This window comes from Aphelocoma coerulescens, chromosome 30 (genome assembly GCF_041296385.1).
Source record: "Aphelocoma coerulescens isolate FSJ_1873_10779 chromosome 30, UR_Acoe_1.0, whole genome shotgun sequence".
Lineage (NCBI taxonomy): Eukaryota > Metazoa > Chordata > Aves > Passeriformes > Corvidae > Aphelocoma > Aphelocoma coerulescens.
Genome location: NC_091043.1, coordinates 439,078 through 453,468, shown reverse-complemented (window position 1 = coordinate 453,468; position 14,391 = coordinate 439,078). Strand labels below are relative to the sequence as shown.

General features: G+C 56.2%; 1 protein-coding gene across 5 annotated transcripts; it reads right to left on the bottom strand.

Moving 5' to 3' along the window:
- Positions 1–212: 212 nt before the first annotated feature.
- RAVER1 (ribonucleoprotein, PTB binding 1) lies at positions 213–13,919 on the bottom strand. 5 transcript variants are annotated; one of them, XM_068997984.1, is made up of 14 exons: positions 13,674–13,919; positions 12,746–12,812; positions 10,721–11,190; positions 8,276–8,467; positions 7,015–7,138; positions 6,784–6,878; positions 6,039–6,117; positions 5,526–5,737; positions 4,725–4,818; positions 3,982–4,079; positions 3,486–3,566; positions 3,142–3,273; positions 1,444–1,509; positions 213–1,327 (listed from the first exon to the last, which is right to left on the bottom strand). In XM_068997984.1, exons 1-14 carry the CDS (start codon positions 13,917–13,919, stop codon positions 1,181–1,183), a joined length of 2,103 nt encoding a protein of 700 aa, XP_068854085.1. In that variant the 3' UTR covers positions 213–1,180. The 5 variants fall into 5 exon arrangements, 3 of the variants coding, with proteins under 3 accessions (XP_068854085.1, XP_068854084.1, XP_068854086.1); XM_068997983.1 differs by having other exon boundaries at positions 4,695–4,818; positions 6,784–6,875; XM_068997985.1 differs by lacking the exon at positions 1,444–1,509 and having other exon boundaries at positions 4,695–4,818; positions 6,784–6,875.
- Positions 13,920–14,391: the final 472 nt, after the last annotated feature.

The following is a 14,391-nucleotide window of genomic DNA, read 5'->3' as shown; positions in this document are numbered from 1 at the left end:
TGGTTTTGGGGGTTCTGGGTGTTGGATTTTGGGACTTGGGGGGGTTCTGGGTGGTTTTCGGGGGTTCTGGGTGGTTTTTGGGGTCTGGGGAGGTTCTGGGTGTTGGATTTTGGGGTTTGGGGGGGTTCTGGGGGGGGTTTTGGGGCAGTTCTGGGTGGTTTTGGGGTTTGGGGGGGTTCTGGGTGATCAGAAATAACGAAACGACACCGAAATAAGCCAAAAAAAAAAAAGGGGGAGGGGGGGTAGAGATATAAATATAACTTTATTTTTGGGGTGAGGGAATCGAGGGGGACGGGGGGGACGCAGCCCCACCCCAAATCCCCCCCCCTACAGCAAAACCAGACAATAAAAACAGGGAGAAAAACTCAAATCCTGGGAAATTGCCCCAAAAGAGAGGGGGGCAGGGGAGGAGGAAAAAAAAAAAAAAAAAAGGAAAAGGGGGTGAAACCCCCCGGAAAATGAGGAAATTTTGGTTGTTTAAAAAAAAAAACCCCAAAAACCAGAGTTAAAGTAAAAAGGCCGATTTTACCCCAAAATAAAAAGCGTAAAATGGCGACGGCTCCAGTTGGTAAAAAAAGGGGGAAAAACCCCCAAAAAAACCCCACTCCCAACACCAGTGAAATGTTCAAAGAGGGTCCCCAAAAGTGGGGAGGGGGACCCCAAAATGAAGGGGAGACCCCAAAAGGGTTGGAAGGAAAAGGAGGGGAACGCCCCAAAAAGGGGGGGAACCCCCCCGAAAATAACGGGGAGATCTCCCCAAAACGGGGGGAGCGGGTGACCAACCCCAAAAGTGGGGAAAAAAGGCGGAAATCCCCCCAAAAAATAGGGTTGGGGAGCCCCGAAATGGGGGCCAGCAGCAGTTTAAGGCAGGGAGCGTTTTTGGGGGGCTCCCAGGTGCTGCCGTGGGGAGGGGAGGGAGAAAAAACCCCGGAAACCCCGAAAAAAAAAATCCTTGGAGGTGTGGGGGGCATCCAAAATCCTAAAATCGGGACCAAATCCTGCCAAAACCCCCCAAAAAAAACCCCTCGAAAAAAATACCAAAACACCCCCCCCCCCCCAAAAAAAAACCAAAAAAGGGATGAAAACTTTACAAAAATGAAGCGAAAGCGGGGAGGGTTTGGGCAGGATTTTTTTGGGGTTTTTTTTGGGGGGGGTTTTTTTGGGGTTTTTTTGGGTGGGGTTAAAAGATCCTTTTTCTCTTCAGGTAGGAGTCGGCGTAGTGGCCACCGAGGCCCTGGGAGTGCTGGCCCACGTAGCAGCCCTCGGGGCTGGGCTCGGGGGACGGCAGCAGGTGGGAGAAGCCGCGTTTGTGGGCGCCCAGCGGGGTCTGCCAAGGAAAAGGATGGGATTTTTGGGGGGGTTTTGGGGGATTTTGGGGGGTTTGGGGAAGGTTTGAGGGGTTTTTAGGGGTTTTTTTTTGGGGGGGGGGGGGGGTTTTGGTACCTTGGAGTGAGAGTTTGGGGGTGCCAAGGTGAGGATGGAGTCGGAGCTCGGGGGGATGCCGACGGTCTGGGGTTGAAAATGAGGGGGGTTTAGGGGTTTTTAGGGATTTTGGGGGGTTTTTAAAAGGATTTTTTGGGGGGGGGGTTTAAGGATTTTTAGAAGGATTTTTTGGGGATTTTTAAGGATTTTTAAAAGGATTTTTTTGGGATTTTTAAGGATTTTTAAAAGGATTTTTGGGGGATTTTTGAGGGATTTTAAAGGATTTTTAAAAGGATTTTTTGGGGGATTTTTAAGGATTTTGAAAAGGATTTTTTTGGGATTTTGAAAAGGATTTTTGAGGGATTTTTAAAAGGATTTTAAAAAGGATTTTTGGGGGATTTTTGAGGGATTTTTAAGGATTTTGAAAAGGATTTTTTGGGGATTTTTAAAAGGATTTTTAAGGGATTTTTGAAGGGATTTTTAAAAGGATTTTTAAAAGGTTTTTTTGGGGATTTTGGAGGGATTTTTAAGGATTTTAAAAAGGATTTTCAAGGGATTTTTAAAAGGATTTTTTGGAGGGGTTTTTAAGGAATTTTAGAAGGATTTTTAAGGGATTTTTGAGAGTTTTTTAAAAGGATTTTTTTGGGATTTTAAAGGATTTTTAAAGGATTTTTTTGGGATTTTTTGAGGGATTTTTGAAAGGATTTTTAAGGATTTTAAAAAGGACTTTTAAGGGATTTTTTTGGGGATTTTTAAAAGGATTTTTAACGGATTTTTAAGGATGTTTAATTTTAGGGGATTTCTGAGGGGTTTTTAAGGATTTTTGAGGTTTTTTTAAGGGATTTTTTGGGGATTTTTGAGGGATTTTTAAGGATTTTTAAGGGATTTTTTTTGGGAATTTAGGTATTTTTAAGGGATTTTTAGGGATTTTTGGAAAGGATTTTTAGAAGGGATTTTTAGAGGATTTTAAAGGATTTTTTAAAAGGGATTTAAAAGGGATTTTTGGGGGATTTTCAGGGATTTTAAAGGGAATTTTAGGGGATTTAAAACGGAATTTACAAGGACTTTGAAGGGATTTTTCGGGCTATTTTTAAGGGTTTTTAAAGGGATTTTTCAAGATTTCTCAGGGATTTTTAAGGGTTTTAAAAAGATTTTAAAGGGATTTTTTTAGGCATTTTAAAGATTCTTTAAAAAGGATTTTTAGGGAATTTTTAAGGTATTTTTAAGGGAGTTTTAAGTGATTTTTAGGGGGTTTTTAAGGAGTTTTTAAAGGATTTTTGAAAGGGAATTTTCAGGGATTTTTAAAGGGATTTTTAGGGGATTTAAAAGGGATTTTTAAGGACTTTTTAGGGATTTTAAAGAGATTTTTAGGAGGATTTTTAAAAGGGATTGTAAAAGGATTTTTAAAGGGATTTTTAAGGACTTTTTAGGGATTTTAAAGGGATTTTTAGGAGGATTTTTAAAAGGGATTGTAAAAGGATTTTTAAAGGGATTTTTAAGGACTTTTTAGGGATTTTAAAGGGATTTTTAGGGGAGTTTGAAGGGATTTTTTAAAGGATTTTAAAAACGATTTTTAGGGTTTTTTTTTGGGGGGGATTTTTCAGGATTTTTTCGGGATTTTTTTAAACACTTTTTAAGGATTTTAAAGGGATTTTAAAGGGATTTTAAAGGGATTTGGGGGAAGAAAGGGAAGGGGGTGTTGGGAATTTGGGGTCTCACCTTGCTGAGGTGGCTCTGCTTGAGCCCGGCCTGGAGGCCGCTGGTGAAGTAGGAATTGGGGGATCCCGAAAAAAAGGGGGGAATTGGGGGTCCCAAATTGCCCCTCTCAAATCCCGAGGAGGAGGAGGAGACCTGGAACAGGAGCACAGGGAGATGCAGCCCCCCAAAAATGGGGAAATCCCAGATTTCCCCCCCAAAAAATGGGAAAGGGCCTTGAAATCCCAGATTTCCCCCCAAAAAATGGGAAAGGGGTCTTGAAATCCCAGATTTCCCCCCCAAAAAATGGGAAAGGGGTCTTGAAATCCCAATTTTTCCCCCAAGAAGTTGAGGAAGGGGGGATTTACCTTGTTCCTGGTGTTCCCGAAGCCCCCCAGGAGGGATCCGGGGTGGTCTCGGCTCTGGGGGAAGATCCGGGATCCCAAATCCTGCTCGGGAAAAAACCGAGGGGTTTAGAGGGGGAAATGCCCAAAATTCCTGGGAAAAATGGGCAGTTTGGGGGTTTTGTTCCCTCCAGTTCCCAGGAAAAACAGGGATTGGGGGTTTTTTCTTTCAAATTCCCAGGAAAAACAGGGATTTGGGCTTTTTTCCCCTCAAATTCCCAGGAAAAAGAGGGATTTGGGGTTTTTTTCCCCTCAAATTCCCAGGAAAAACAGGGATTTGGGGTTTTTTTCTTTCAAATTCCCAGGAGAAACGGATTTGGGGGTTTTTTCCCCCCTTAATTCCTGGCAAAACCAGGTTTCCCCAATTCCCAAGAAAACCAGGGATGTCCCAGACCTTTAAAAAACGCCCCAAAAATTCCCATTCCCATCCCAAAATCCCCCCACCCCCCCCCCACCTCACCGGCTGGAATTCCAAGGCGAGGGGGTCGGCGGGGGCGGGGGGGATCCGGGGGGTCCCCAAAACTCCGGGTTTCACCTTAAACCCTTTTCCAGCAGCTCCTAAAAAAACCAAACCAACAAAAACCCCTCAGGATTGGTTAAAAAGGGGGAATCCACCCCAAACCCACCCCCAGAACGGCCGGGGCTCACTGGGCTGGGCTCAGCTGGGCTGGGCTCACCTGGCCCAGGGCTCACCTGGCTCAGGGCTGGGCCTGGCTCAGGGCTGGGCCTGGCTCAGGGCTCACTTGGGCTGGGCTCACCTGGCCCAGGGCTCACCTGGCCCAGGCTCAGCTGACCTCGGCTCACCTGGGCTGGGCTCACCTGAGCTGGGCTCACCTGGCTCAGGGCTCACCTGGCTCAGGGCTCACCTGGCCCAGGCTCAGCTGGGCTGGGCTCAGCTGGCCTGGGCTCACCTGGCTCAGGCTCACCTGAGCTGGGCTCACCTGGCTCAGGCTCACCTGGGCTGGGCTCACCTGGCTCAGGGCTCACTTGGGCTGGGCTCACCTGGCTCAGGGCTGGGCCTGGCTCAGGGCTGGGCCTGGCTCAGGGCTCACCTGGCCCAGGGCTCACTGGGCTGGGCTCAGCTGGGCTGGGCTCACCTGGCCCAGGGCTCACCTGAGCTGGGCTCACCTGCCCAGGGCTCACCTGGGCTGGGGTCACCTGCCCAGGGCTCACCTGGGCTGGGCTCAGCTGAGCTGGGCTCACCTGGCAGGGCGGGCGTGGGCAGGAGGCTCCGCAGGTTCAGGTAGGGGTTGAGGGGGATCCGCAGGTCCTTGGGGGGCTCCCCGAGCAGAGAGACCTGCGGGGGTTTAGGGGGGGGTCAGGGGGGGTCCCTGATGGGGTTTGGGGGGGATTTAGGGGGTCCTGGAGGGGTTTGGGGGAGTCAGGGGGGGCCCTGATGGGGTTTTAGGGTGTCCTAGAGGGGTTTGGGGGAGTCAGGGGGGTCCCCAATGGGGGTTGGGGGGGTTTTGAGGGGGTCCTGGAGGGGTTTAGGGGAGTCAGTGGGGGTCCCTGATGGGGTTTGGGGGGGATTTGGGGTGGTTTGGGGGGTCCTGGAGGGGTTTGGGGGGGTCAGGGGGGACCCTGATGGGGTTTGGCGGTGGTTTTGGGGCAGTTTGGGGGGTCCTGGAGGGTCCTGGTGGGGTTTGGGGGAGTTTTAGGGGGCTTTGGGGGGCTCAGGGGGGTCCCTGATGGGGTTTGGGGGTTACTGGAAGGGTTTGGGGGTGTTTTAGGGGGTCCTGGAGGGGTTTGGGGGGCGTCAGGGGGGTCCCCAATGGGGTTTGCGGGGGTTTTGGGGGATCCTGGAGGGGTCTGGGGGGGTTTTAGGGGGGTCAGGGGGTCCCCAATGGGGTTTGGGGGGGGATTTGGAGGCATCTGGGGGCTCCGGGGGGGGCTCAGGGAGCTCCATCCCAGAATTTGGGGTTCCCAGCCCCGAATTTGGGGTCACATCCCCGGAATTTGGGGTTCCCACCCCGGAATTTTGGGGCTGGGGGATGGGATCCTCACCGCGGGGGCTCCGCTCTCGCCCTGCTGGGATTTGGGGCCGGCTCCGAGGGCGGATCCCAAACCGGGGGGTCCCGGGGGGGTCCCCGGCGTTCCCAACTTCTCCCGCTCCGTCCCCACCTGCGCCAGGAACGACGCCAGGGCCGCGCCCTTCCCCGACGGCAAAATCTGGGATTTCCCGTGTCCCTGGGCCACGTCCCCTGGCAAGGGAGCACCTGGAAAAGGGATTTGGGAACGGGTTTGGCTTCGGGGGGCTGCGGGAAGGGCGAATTCCCAAAAAAAACCCGGGATTTGGGGGGTGCGGGAGCGGGGAGAAAACGGGAAAAGTGCTCAAAACGTGGGGAGAAAATGAGCGGGAAGAGGCTTGGAGGGATGTGAGGATCCTAAATCCGCCTTTTCCCACCCAAATCCGCCCTGTCCCGCCTGGAAAACCCAACCCTGATCCCTCCACCGTGGGATTTTCCAGCCCGGAATTCACACCCAGGGGGAAAATTCCTTGGGAATTCCGGGCTTTACCTGAGGAAATCTCCCCCAGGAGCTTCCCGGGGGGCTGAGCCAGGGAGCTGAGCGGGGAATCGCCCAGGATTCCGGGTTTCTGGAAGGGAGAAAGGGAGGATCAGCCGTGAAATCCACGGAGAAAGCGGCAAATCCGCGGGAAAAGCTCAGAAAGGGAAGTGGGGAAAAGCCCCAAATGAGGGAATTCCGGCTGGGAAAGGGGGAAATTCCAGGGAAAAGCTGGGAATTCTGGCTGGGAAAGTGCAAAATTCCAGGGAAAACCTGGGAATTGGGGTTTGGAAAGGGGAAAATTCCAGGAAAAGCTGGGAATTCCGGCAGGGAAAGAACAAAATTCCAAGGGAAAAGCTGGGAATTCTGGCTGGGAAAGAGCAAAATTCCAAGGGAAAAGCTGGGAATTCCGGCTGGGAAAGGGGAGAATTCCAAGGGAAAACCTGGGAATTGGGGTTTGGAAAGGGGACAATTCCAAGGGAAAAGCTGGAAATTGAGGTTTGGAAAGGGGAAAACTCCAGGAAAAGCTGGGAATTCCAGCTGGGAAAGGGGAGAATTCCAAGGGAAAAGCTGGGAATTGGGGTTTGGAAGGAGCAAAATTCCAAGGGAAAAGCTGGGAATTCTGGCTGGGAAAGGGGAGAATTCCAAGGGAAAAGCCGGGAATTCCGGCTGCGAAAGGGGAGAATTCCAAGGGAAAAGCCGGGAATTGGGGTTTGGAAAGGGGAGAATTCCAAGGGCAAAGCCGGGAATTCCGTACCTGGGCTTGGCTGTGCAGCGCCAGCTGGAGCAGAGCCGTGGGAAGCGCCGGGTTGGCGACCAGGGGGAGCGAGGGAGCAGCTCCCAAAATCCCTGCTGGGAAGAGGAGGAAGACGAGGAAGACGAGGAAGAGGAGGAGGAGGGAGGGAGCTGCCGGGATTCCCCAGCGGCGTTCCCGGGGCTGTTCCCGGGGCTGTTCCCGGGGCTGTTCCCGGGGCTGTTCCCGCCTTACCCTGCTGGGAGCCGCCGGGCAGCAGCGGGCGCAGCAGCAGCTGCAGAGCCGCCGGGCGCCCCAGGCCGGGCAGCAGCTGCAGCACGCCGGGCTCCGGGAGGAGCCCCTTCCCGCGGGTCAGCGCCTTGGGACAGCGGGAACGCGCCGGGATCAGCGGGGATCGGGGAGACGGCGCCGAAACCGGCTGCGAAACCGGCTCCGAAACCGGCGCCGAAACAGGCACCGAGCCCGGCACCGAGCCCGGCGCGGTTCACCCAGAAATCACGGGTTTACCCAGAGAAATCCCAATTTCCCAGGGAAATCCCAGTTGTTCTCCCAGAGAAATCCCAGTTTTCCCAAAGAAATTCCAGTTTTCCCCAAAGAAACCCCTTTTTTTTTCCCCAGAGAAATCCCAGTTTTCCCAGAGAAATCTCGGTTGTTTTCCAGAGAAATCCCAATTTTCCCAAAGAAATCCCAGTTTTCCCCAGAGAAATCCCAGTTTTCCAAGGAAATCCCAGTGGTTTTCCCAAAGAAATCCCAGTTTTCCCAGAGAAATCCCAATTTTCCCAAAGAATTCCCAATTTTCCAGAGAAATCCCAGTGGTTCTCCCAGAGAAATCCCGGTGGTTTTCCCAGAGAAATCCCAATTTTACCCAAAGAAATCCCGGTTTTCCCCAAAGAAATCCCAGTTTTACCCAAAGAAATCCCGGTTTTCCCCAAAGAAATCCCAGTTTTACCCAAAGAAATCCCAGTGGTTTTCCCAGAGAAATCCCGGTTGTTTTCCAGAGAAATCCCAATTTTCCCAAAGAAATCCCAGTTTTCCAAGGAAATCCCAGTGGTTCTCCCAGAGAAATCCCAGTTTTCCAGAGAAATCCCAATTTTCCCCAAAGAAATCCCAATTTTCCCAGAGAAATCCCAATGGTTCTCCCAGAGAAATCCTGGTGGTTTTCCACGGATCAGGATGAGGATGAAGACGAGGAGGAGGATCAGGATCAGGAAGGGGATGACGATGAAGATGAGGATGGGGATCAGGATGAAGATGAGGATGAGGATGAGAATCAGAATAAAGATAAGGATGAGGATGACGATGAAGACGAGGATGAGGATGGGGATCAGGATGAGGATGAAGATGAGAATGAGGATGAAGACGAGGATCAGGATGAAGATGAGGATGATGATGGGGATGAAGACGAGGATGAGGATGAAGACGAGGATGAGGATGAGGATGAGGATGAAGACGAGGATGAGGATGAGGATGAGGATGAGGATGGGGAGGGGCTCACCGTGGCCTGGGCAGCGATGAGGGCGGCCAGCATGCTGCGGCCGGGCGGGCCGGGGGCGCAGAAGGACACCCGGATGTGGTTCCCGGCCAGCGCGATCCCGTCCGTGTCCCGCTGCACGCGCTCGGCCGCTTCCGCGGACTCGAACTCCAGCACGGCGAAGCCCTTGAGCTGCCCGTCCTGCCCGTAGGCCAGCTGGGGAGGGCAGCGCCATGGGGCACGGAGTGTGCCCGGGACCCAAATCCTCCCCATGGCCCCAAATCCTCCCCTCGGCCCCAAATCCCTTCTCTACCCCAAATCCTCCCCTCGGCCCCAAATCCTCCCCTCGGCCCCAAATCCCTTCTCTACCCCAAATCCCTTCTCTACCCCAAATCCTCCCCTCAGCCCCAAACCCCTTCTCCATCCCAAATCCCTTCTCCACCCCAAATCCTCCCCTCGGCCCTAAATCCTCCCCATGGCCCCAAATCCATGGCTCGGCCCCAAATCCTCCCCTCAGCCCCAAATCCTCCCCATGGCCCCAAATCCCTTCTCTACCCCAAATCCTCCCCTCAGCCCCAAATCCTCCCCATGGCCCCAAATCCATGGCTCAGCCCCAAATCCATGGCTCAGCCCCAAATCCTCCCCTCGGCCCCAAATCCTCCCCTTGGCCCCAAATCCCTTCTCTACCCCAAATCCTCCCCTCGGCCCCAAATCCTCCCCTCGGCCCCAAATCCTCCCCTCAGCCCCAAACCCCTTCTCCATCCCAAATCCCTTCTCCACCCCAAATCCTCCCCATGGCCCCAAATCCTCCCCTTGGCCCCAAATCCCTTCTCTACCCCAAATCCTCCCCTCAGCCCCAAATCCCTTCTCTACCCCAAATCCTCCCCTCGGCCCTAAATCCTCCCCATGGCCCCAAATCCATGGCTCGGCCCCAAATCCTCCCCTCAGCCCCAAATCCTCCCCTCAGCCCCAAATCCTCCCCTCGGCCCCAAATCCTCCCCTCGGCCCCAAATCCTCCCCTCGGCCCCAAATCCCTTCTCTACCCCAAATCCTCCCCTCGGCCCCAAACCCCTTCTCCATCCCAAATCCCTTCTCTGCCCCAAATCCATGGCTCAGCCCCAAATCCCTTCTCCACCCCAAATCCCTTCTCCACCCCAAATCCATGGCTCGGCCCCAAATCCTTCCCTCAGCCCCAAATCCTCCCCTCGTCCCCAAATCCCACCCCAACCCCCTCCGTTCCCCCCAAACCCCTCCACTCTCCCTAAATCCCACCCAAACCCCCTCCCTCACCCCCAAACCCCTCCACTCTCCCCAAATCCCATCCCAAACCCCTCCCTCACCCCCAAACCCCACCCCAACCCCCTCCGCTCTTCCCAAATCCCCACCCCAACCCCCTCCGCTCTCCCCAAACCCCACCCCAACCCCTTCCCCTCTCCCCAAATCCCACCCCAATCCCCTCCCTCAGCCCCAACCCCCTCCGCTCTCCCCAAACCCCACCCCAACCCCCTCCCCTCTCCCCAAACCCCACCCCAACCCCCTCCCCTCGTCCCCAAATCCCACCCCAACCCCCTCCCCTCGTCCCCAAATCCCACCCCAACCCCCTCCGCTCTCCCCAAATCCCACTCCAACCCCTTCCCCTCTCCCCAAATCCCACCCCAAACCCCTCCGCTCGTCCCCAAACCCCACCCCAACCCCCTCCCCTCGTCCCCAAATCCCACCCCAAACCCCTCCCTCACCCCCAACCCCCTCCCCTCTCCCCAAACCCCACCCAAACCCCCTCCCCTCTCCCCAAATCCCACTCCAACCCCTTCCCCTCTCCCCAAATCCCACCCCAAACCCCTCCCTCACCCCCAACCCCCTCCCCTCTCCCCAAACCCCACCCAAACCCCCTCCCCTCTTCCCCTCTCCCCAAATCCCACTCCAACCCCCTCCCCTCTCCCCAAACCCCACCCCAACCCCCTCCCCTTTCCCCAAACCCCACCCAAACCCTCTCCCCAAACCCCACCCCAACCCCCTCCGCTCTCCCCAAATCCCACCCCAACCCCCTCCCCTCGTCCCCAAACCCCACCCCAACCCCCTCCCCTCGTCCCCAAATCCCACCCCAAACCCCTCCCTCACCCCCAACCCCCTCCCCTCTCCCCAAATCCCACCCCAACCCCCTCCCCTCTCCCCAAATCCCATCCCAACCCCCTCCCCTTTCCCCAAACCCCACCCCAACCCCCTCCCCTCGTCCCCAAATCCCACCCAAACCCCCTCCCCTCTCCCCAAATCCCACCCAACCCCCTCCCCTCTCCCCAAATCCCACCCAACCCCCTCCCCTCGTCCCCAAATCCCACCCCAAACCCCTCCCTCACCCCCAACCCCCTCCCCTCTCCCCAAACCCCACCCCAACCCCCTCCCCTCTCCCCAAACCCCACCCCAGCCCCCTCCCTCACCCCCCAGACCCCCTCCCCGCCCCCGTGCCCACACCTGGCAGAAGGAGGGCTCGCAGGTGGCCGCGAACACCCGGCGCAGCCCCTGCAGGTCGCTGAAGTTGTGCGGCAGCTTCTCCACGCAGAGGCAGCGCGAGTGCAGCAGCTCCGGGCTCAGCTGCGCCGCGTCCGTCCAGTGCACGTAGAGCGTCCTGGTGCCCAGCTGCTTCCCCAGCAGCTCCGACTTGGCGCGGGCGGCCGAGTCCTTCTTCATGTACTCCACGAAGCCGTAGCCCTTGGAGTGGCCGCTGTGGCGGCTGTAGACCAGGAAGCAGCGCTCCACGTTGCCGAAGGGCCGCACCAGCTCCTCGAACTGCTGCTGGCTCAGCAGGCGCGGCAGGTTGGCCACGCACAGCACGGCGTCCGTGGGCTGCAGCTGCACCCGCAGCTCCCGCTGCCGCAGCCGGGAGCCGTGGAACCGCCGGATGGCCGAGGCCGCCTGCTCGGCCGTCAGGAGGGTGACGAAGGCTGAGGGGAGAGAGGGGGGGAGGGAGGGGAAGAGGGGAGTGGGGTTAGTGGGGGGGGGGGGAAAAGGGGGGGTTTGGGGAGGGGAGGATTATTGGAGAAAAGGGGGGTTTGGGGAGGGGAGGATTCCTGGAGAAAAGGGGGTTTGGAAAAGGGAAGGATCCCTGGAAAAAGGGGGTTTGGGAAGGGGAGGATTCTTGGAGAAAAGGGGGTTTGGGGAGGGGAGGATTCCTGGAGAAAAGGGGGTTTGGAAAAGGGAAGGATCCCTGGAAAAAGGGGGTTTGGGGAGGGGAAGATTCCTGGAGAAAAGGGGGTTTGGAAAAGGGAAGGATCCCTGGAAAAAGGGGGTTTGGGAAGGGGAGGATTCTTGGAGAAAAGGGGGTTTGGGGAGGGGAGGATTCCTGGAGAAAAGGGGGTTTGGGGAGGGGAGGATTCTTGGAGAAAAGGGGGTTTGGGGAGGGGAGGATTCCTGGAGAAAAGGGGGCTTGGAAAAGGGAAGGATCCCTGGAAAAAGGGGGTTTGGGAAGGGGAGGATTCTTGGAGAAAAGGGGGTTTGGGGAGGGGAGGATTATTGGAAAAAGGGGGTTGGGGAGGGGAGGATTCCTGGAAAAAGGGGGTTTGGAAAAGGGAAGGATCCCTGGAAAAAGGGGGTTTGGGAAGGGGAGGATTCTTGGAGAAAAGGGGGGTTTGGGGAGGGGAGGATTCTTGGAAAAAGGGGGTTTGGGGAGGGGAGGATTCTTGGAGAAAAGGGGGTTTGGGGAGGGGAGGATTCTTGGAAAAAAGGGGGGTTTGGGGAGGGGAGGATTCCTGGAAAAAGGGGGTTTGGAAAAGGGAAGAATCCCTGGAAAAAGGGGGTTTGGGAAGGGGAAGATTCCTGGAGAAAAGGGGGTTTGGGCGGGGAAGGATCCCTGGAAAAAGGGGGTTTGGGAACGGGAAGATTCCTGGAGAAAAGGGGGTTTGGGGAGGGGAGGATCCCTGGAAAAAGGGGGTTTGGAAAAGGGAAGGATTCTTGGAAAAAAGGGGGGTTTGGAAAAGGGAAGGATCCCTGGAAAAAGGGGGTTTGGGAAGGGGAAGATTCCTGGAGAAAAGGGGGTTTGGGGAGGGGAGGATTCTTGGAAAAAAGGGGGTTTGGAAAAGGGAAGGATCCCGGGAAAAAGGGGGTTTGGGAAAGGAAAAGATTCCTGGAAAAAGGGGGTTTGGGGAGGGGGAAATTCCTGGAGAAAAGGGGGTTTGGAAAAAGGAAGGATCATTGGAAAAAGGGGGTTTGGAAAAGGGGGAGAATTCCTGGAAAAAAGGGGGTTTGGGAATGGGAAGGATCCCTGGAAAAAGGGGGACTCAGGAAAGGATCCCTGGGAAAAGGGACCCAGGGAAGGGAAGGATCCCAAAAAAAGGGACCCAGGGAAGGGAAAGGATCCCAAAAAAAGGGACCCAGGGAAGGATCCCAAAAAAAGGGACCCAGGGAAGGGAGCAGCACCCCAGAGGAGCCTCCCCGGGCACTGCCCATTCCCAAGGGGGGACTCAGATCCCGGAATTCCGGAATTCCAGGGCCGCCCCTCACCCGTCCCCTTGTGCTTGTCCACGAAGCAATACTTGAGCTCGTAGTCCTTCAGCAGCTCGTGGACATCCTGGGAAAAACCGGGAATTTCTATGGGATCGGGGGGGAAAACAGGGAATGGGGGTCGGGGGGGGGGGGGGGCTCCAGGGGGGTCCCTAAGCCCTGGGAATTCCCGGGGCATGGATGGGGATCCCCAAAAACCCCCCAGGACCCCCCCCCCCGGTGTCCCCAGTCTGACATTCCAAGGTTTATTCCCTCAGGATATCCCGGGAATTTCCTCCTCCTCCGTTCCCAAACCGGATCCTCCGGCTCCAGCCTTGGCCCTTCCCGAAGGAATTCCCAACCTCTGGCCTCTGCAACAGCCCCGGGGCGAACGGGAAAATGCACCCGGGGGGGGAATTGGGGTTGTTTGGGGATTCCGGGGGGAATTTGGGGATTCCGGGGAGAATCTGGGGATTCCAAAGGGGAATGTGGGGATTCCAAGGGGGAATTTGGGGATTCCAGGGGGGAAATTTGGGGATTCTGGGTGGGAATCTGGGGATCCCGGGTGGGAATTTGGCGATTCCGGGTGGGAACTTGGCGATTCCAAGGGGGAATTTGGGGATTCTAAAGGTGAATTTGGGGATCCCGGGGGGGAATTTGGGGATTCCAGGCGGGAATTTGGCGATTCCGGGCGGATGTTTTGGCCGTTCTGGATTTGAGGGCTGCAGGAGGAGCACCCGGGGGCAGGAACGGGAGGGTTCGGGAGGGAAGGGGAGGCCCGGGATGGACTCGGGGGGGCCCCGCGGGGCTCAGGGAGCCGCAGATCCCGAAGATCCTCGGGATCCTCCACCCTCAACCCCCACGGCCCGGCCCCTTCTCCCGGGATCAGCGTCCTCGGCGATCCCAATCCCGATCCCCTCCCAGCCCCGTTCCCGGTTCCCCCCCTCACCTGGTTGCTGACATCCGCCGGTAAGCCGCGGATCAACACCTTCCGCCGGTTGTGGAACTGCCGCGCGCTGTGCTCCAGGCGGCTCCGCACCTCGGCCGGGTCCAGCGGCGGCAGCTCCTCCTCGGGAGCTCGGCCGGGCCCCGCCGGTGGCTCCGCTCCGGGCCCGGGCCCGGCCCCGCTCACCGACAGCGCCGCCGCCATCTTGGCCCCGCCACCGCCCGCCACGCCAACAACGCGCCTCCTCATTGGAGGAAGGGCTCGCCCGGAGTATCCGCGCCGGGGATTGGGCGGCGAGAGAAAACACGGCGGATGAGCCGGCGGTTGCTATTGGGTGGGAGGGAGGGTTGGTTGTGTCCGAGGTTGGGATTGGGCGACAGCGGACGAGCCCTAAGGTCGCGGGATGCTATTGGTTGGCTCCATTGGACCTTTGAACCCGCCAAAACATCCCCTATAGAGACCCCTAAAAACCCCTAGAGACCCTAAAATATCCTCTACAGAAACCCCAAAATAGCCCGAATAGAGACCTCAAACCATCCCCTAGAGAAACCCCAAACATCCCCTACAGAGACCCCAAAATATCCCCTACAGAGACCCCAAAACATCCCCTATAGAGACCCCTAAAAACCCCTAGAGACCCTAAAATATCCTCTACAGAAACCCCAAAATAGCCCGAATAGAGACCTCAAACCATCCCCTAGAGAAACCCCAAACATCCCCT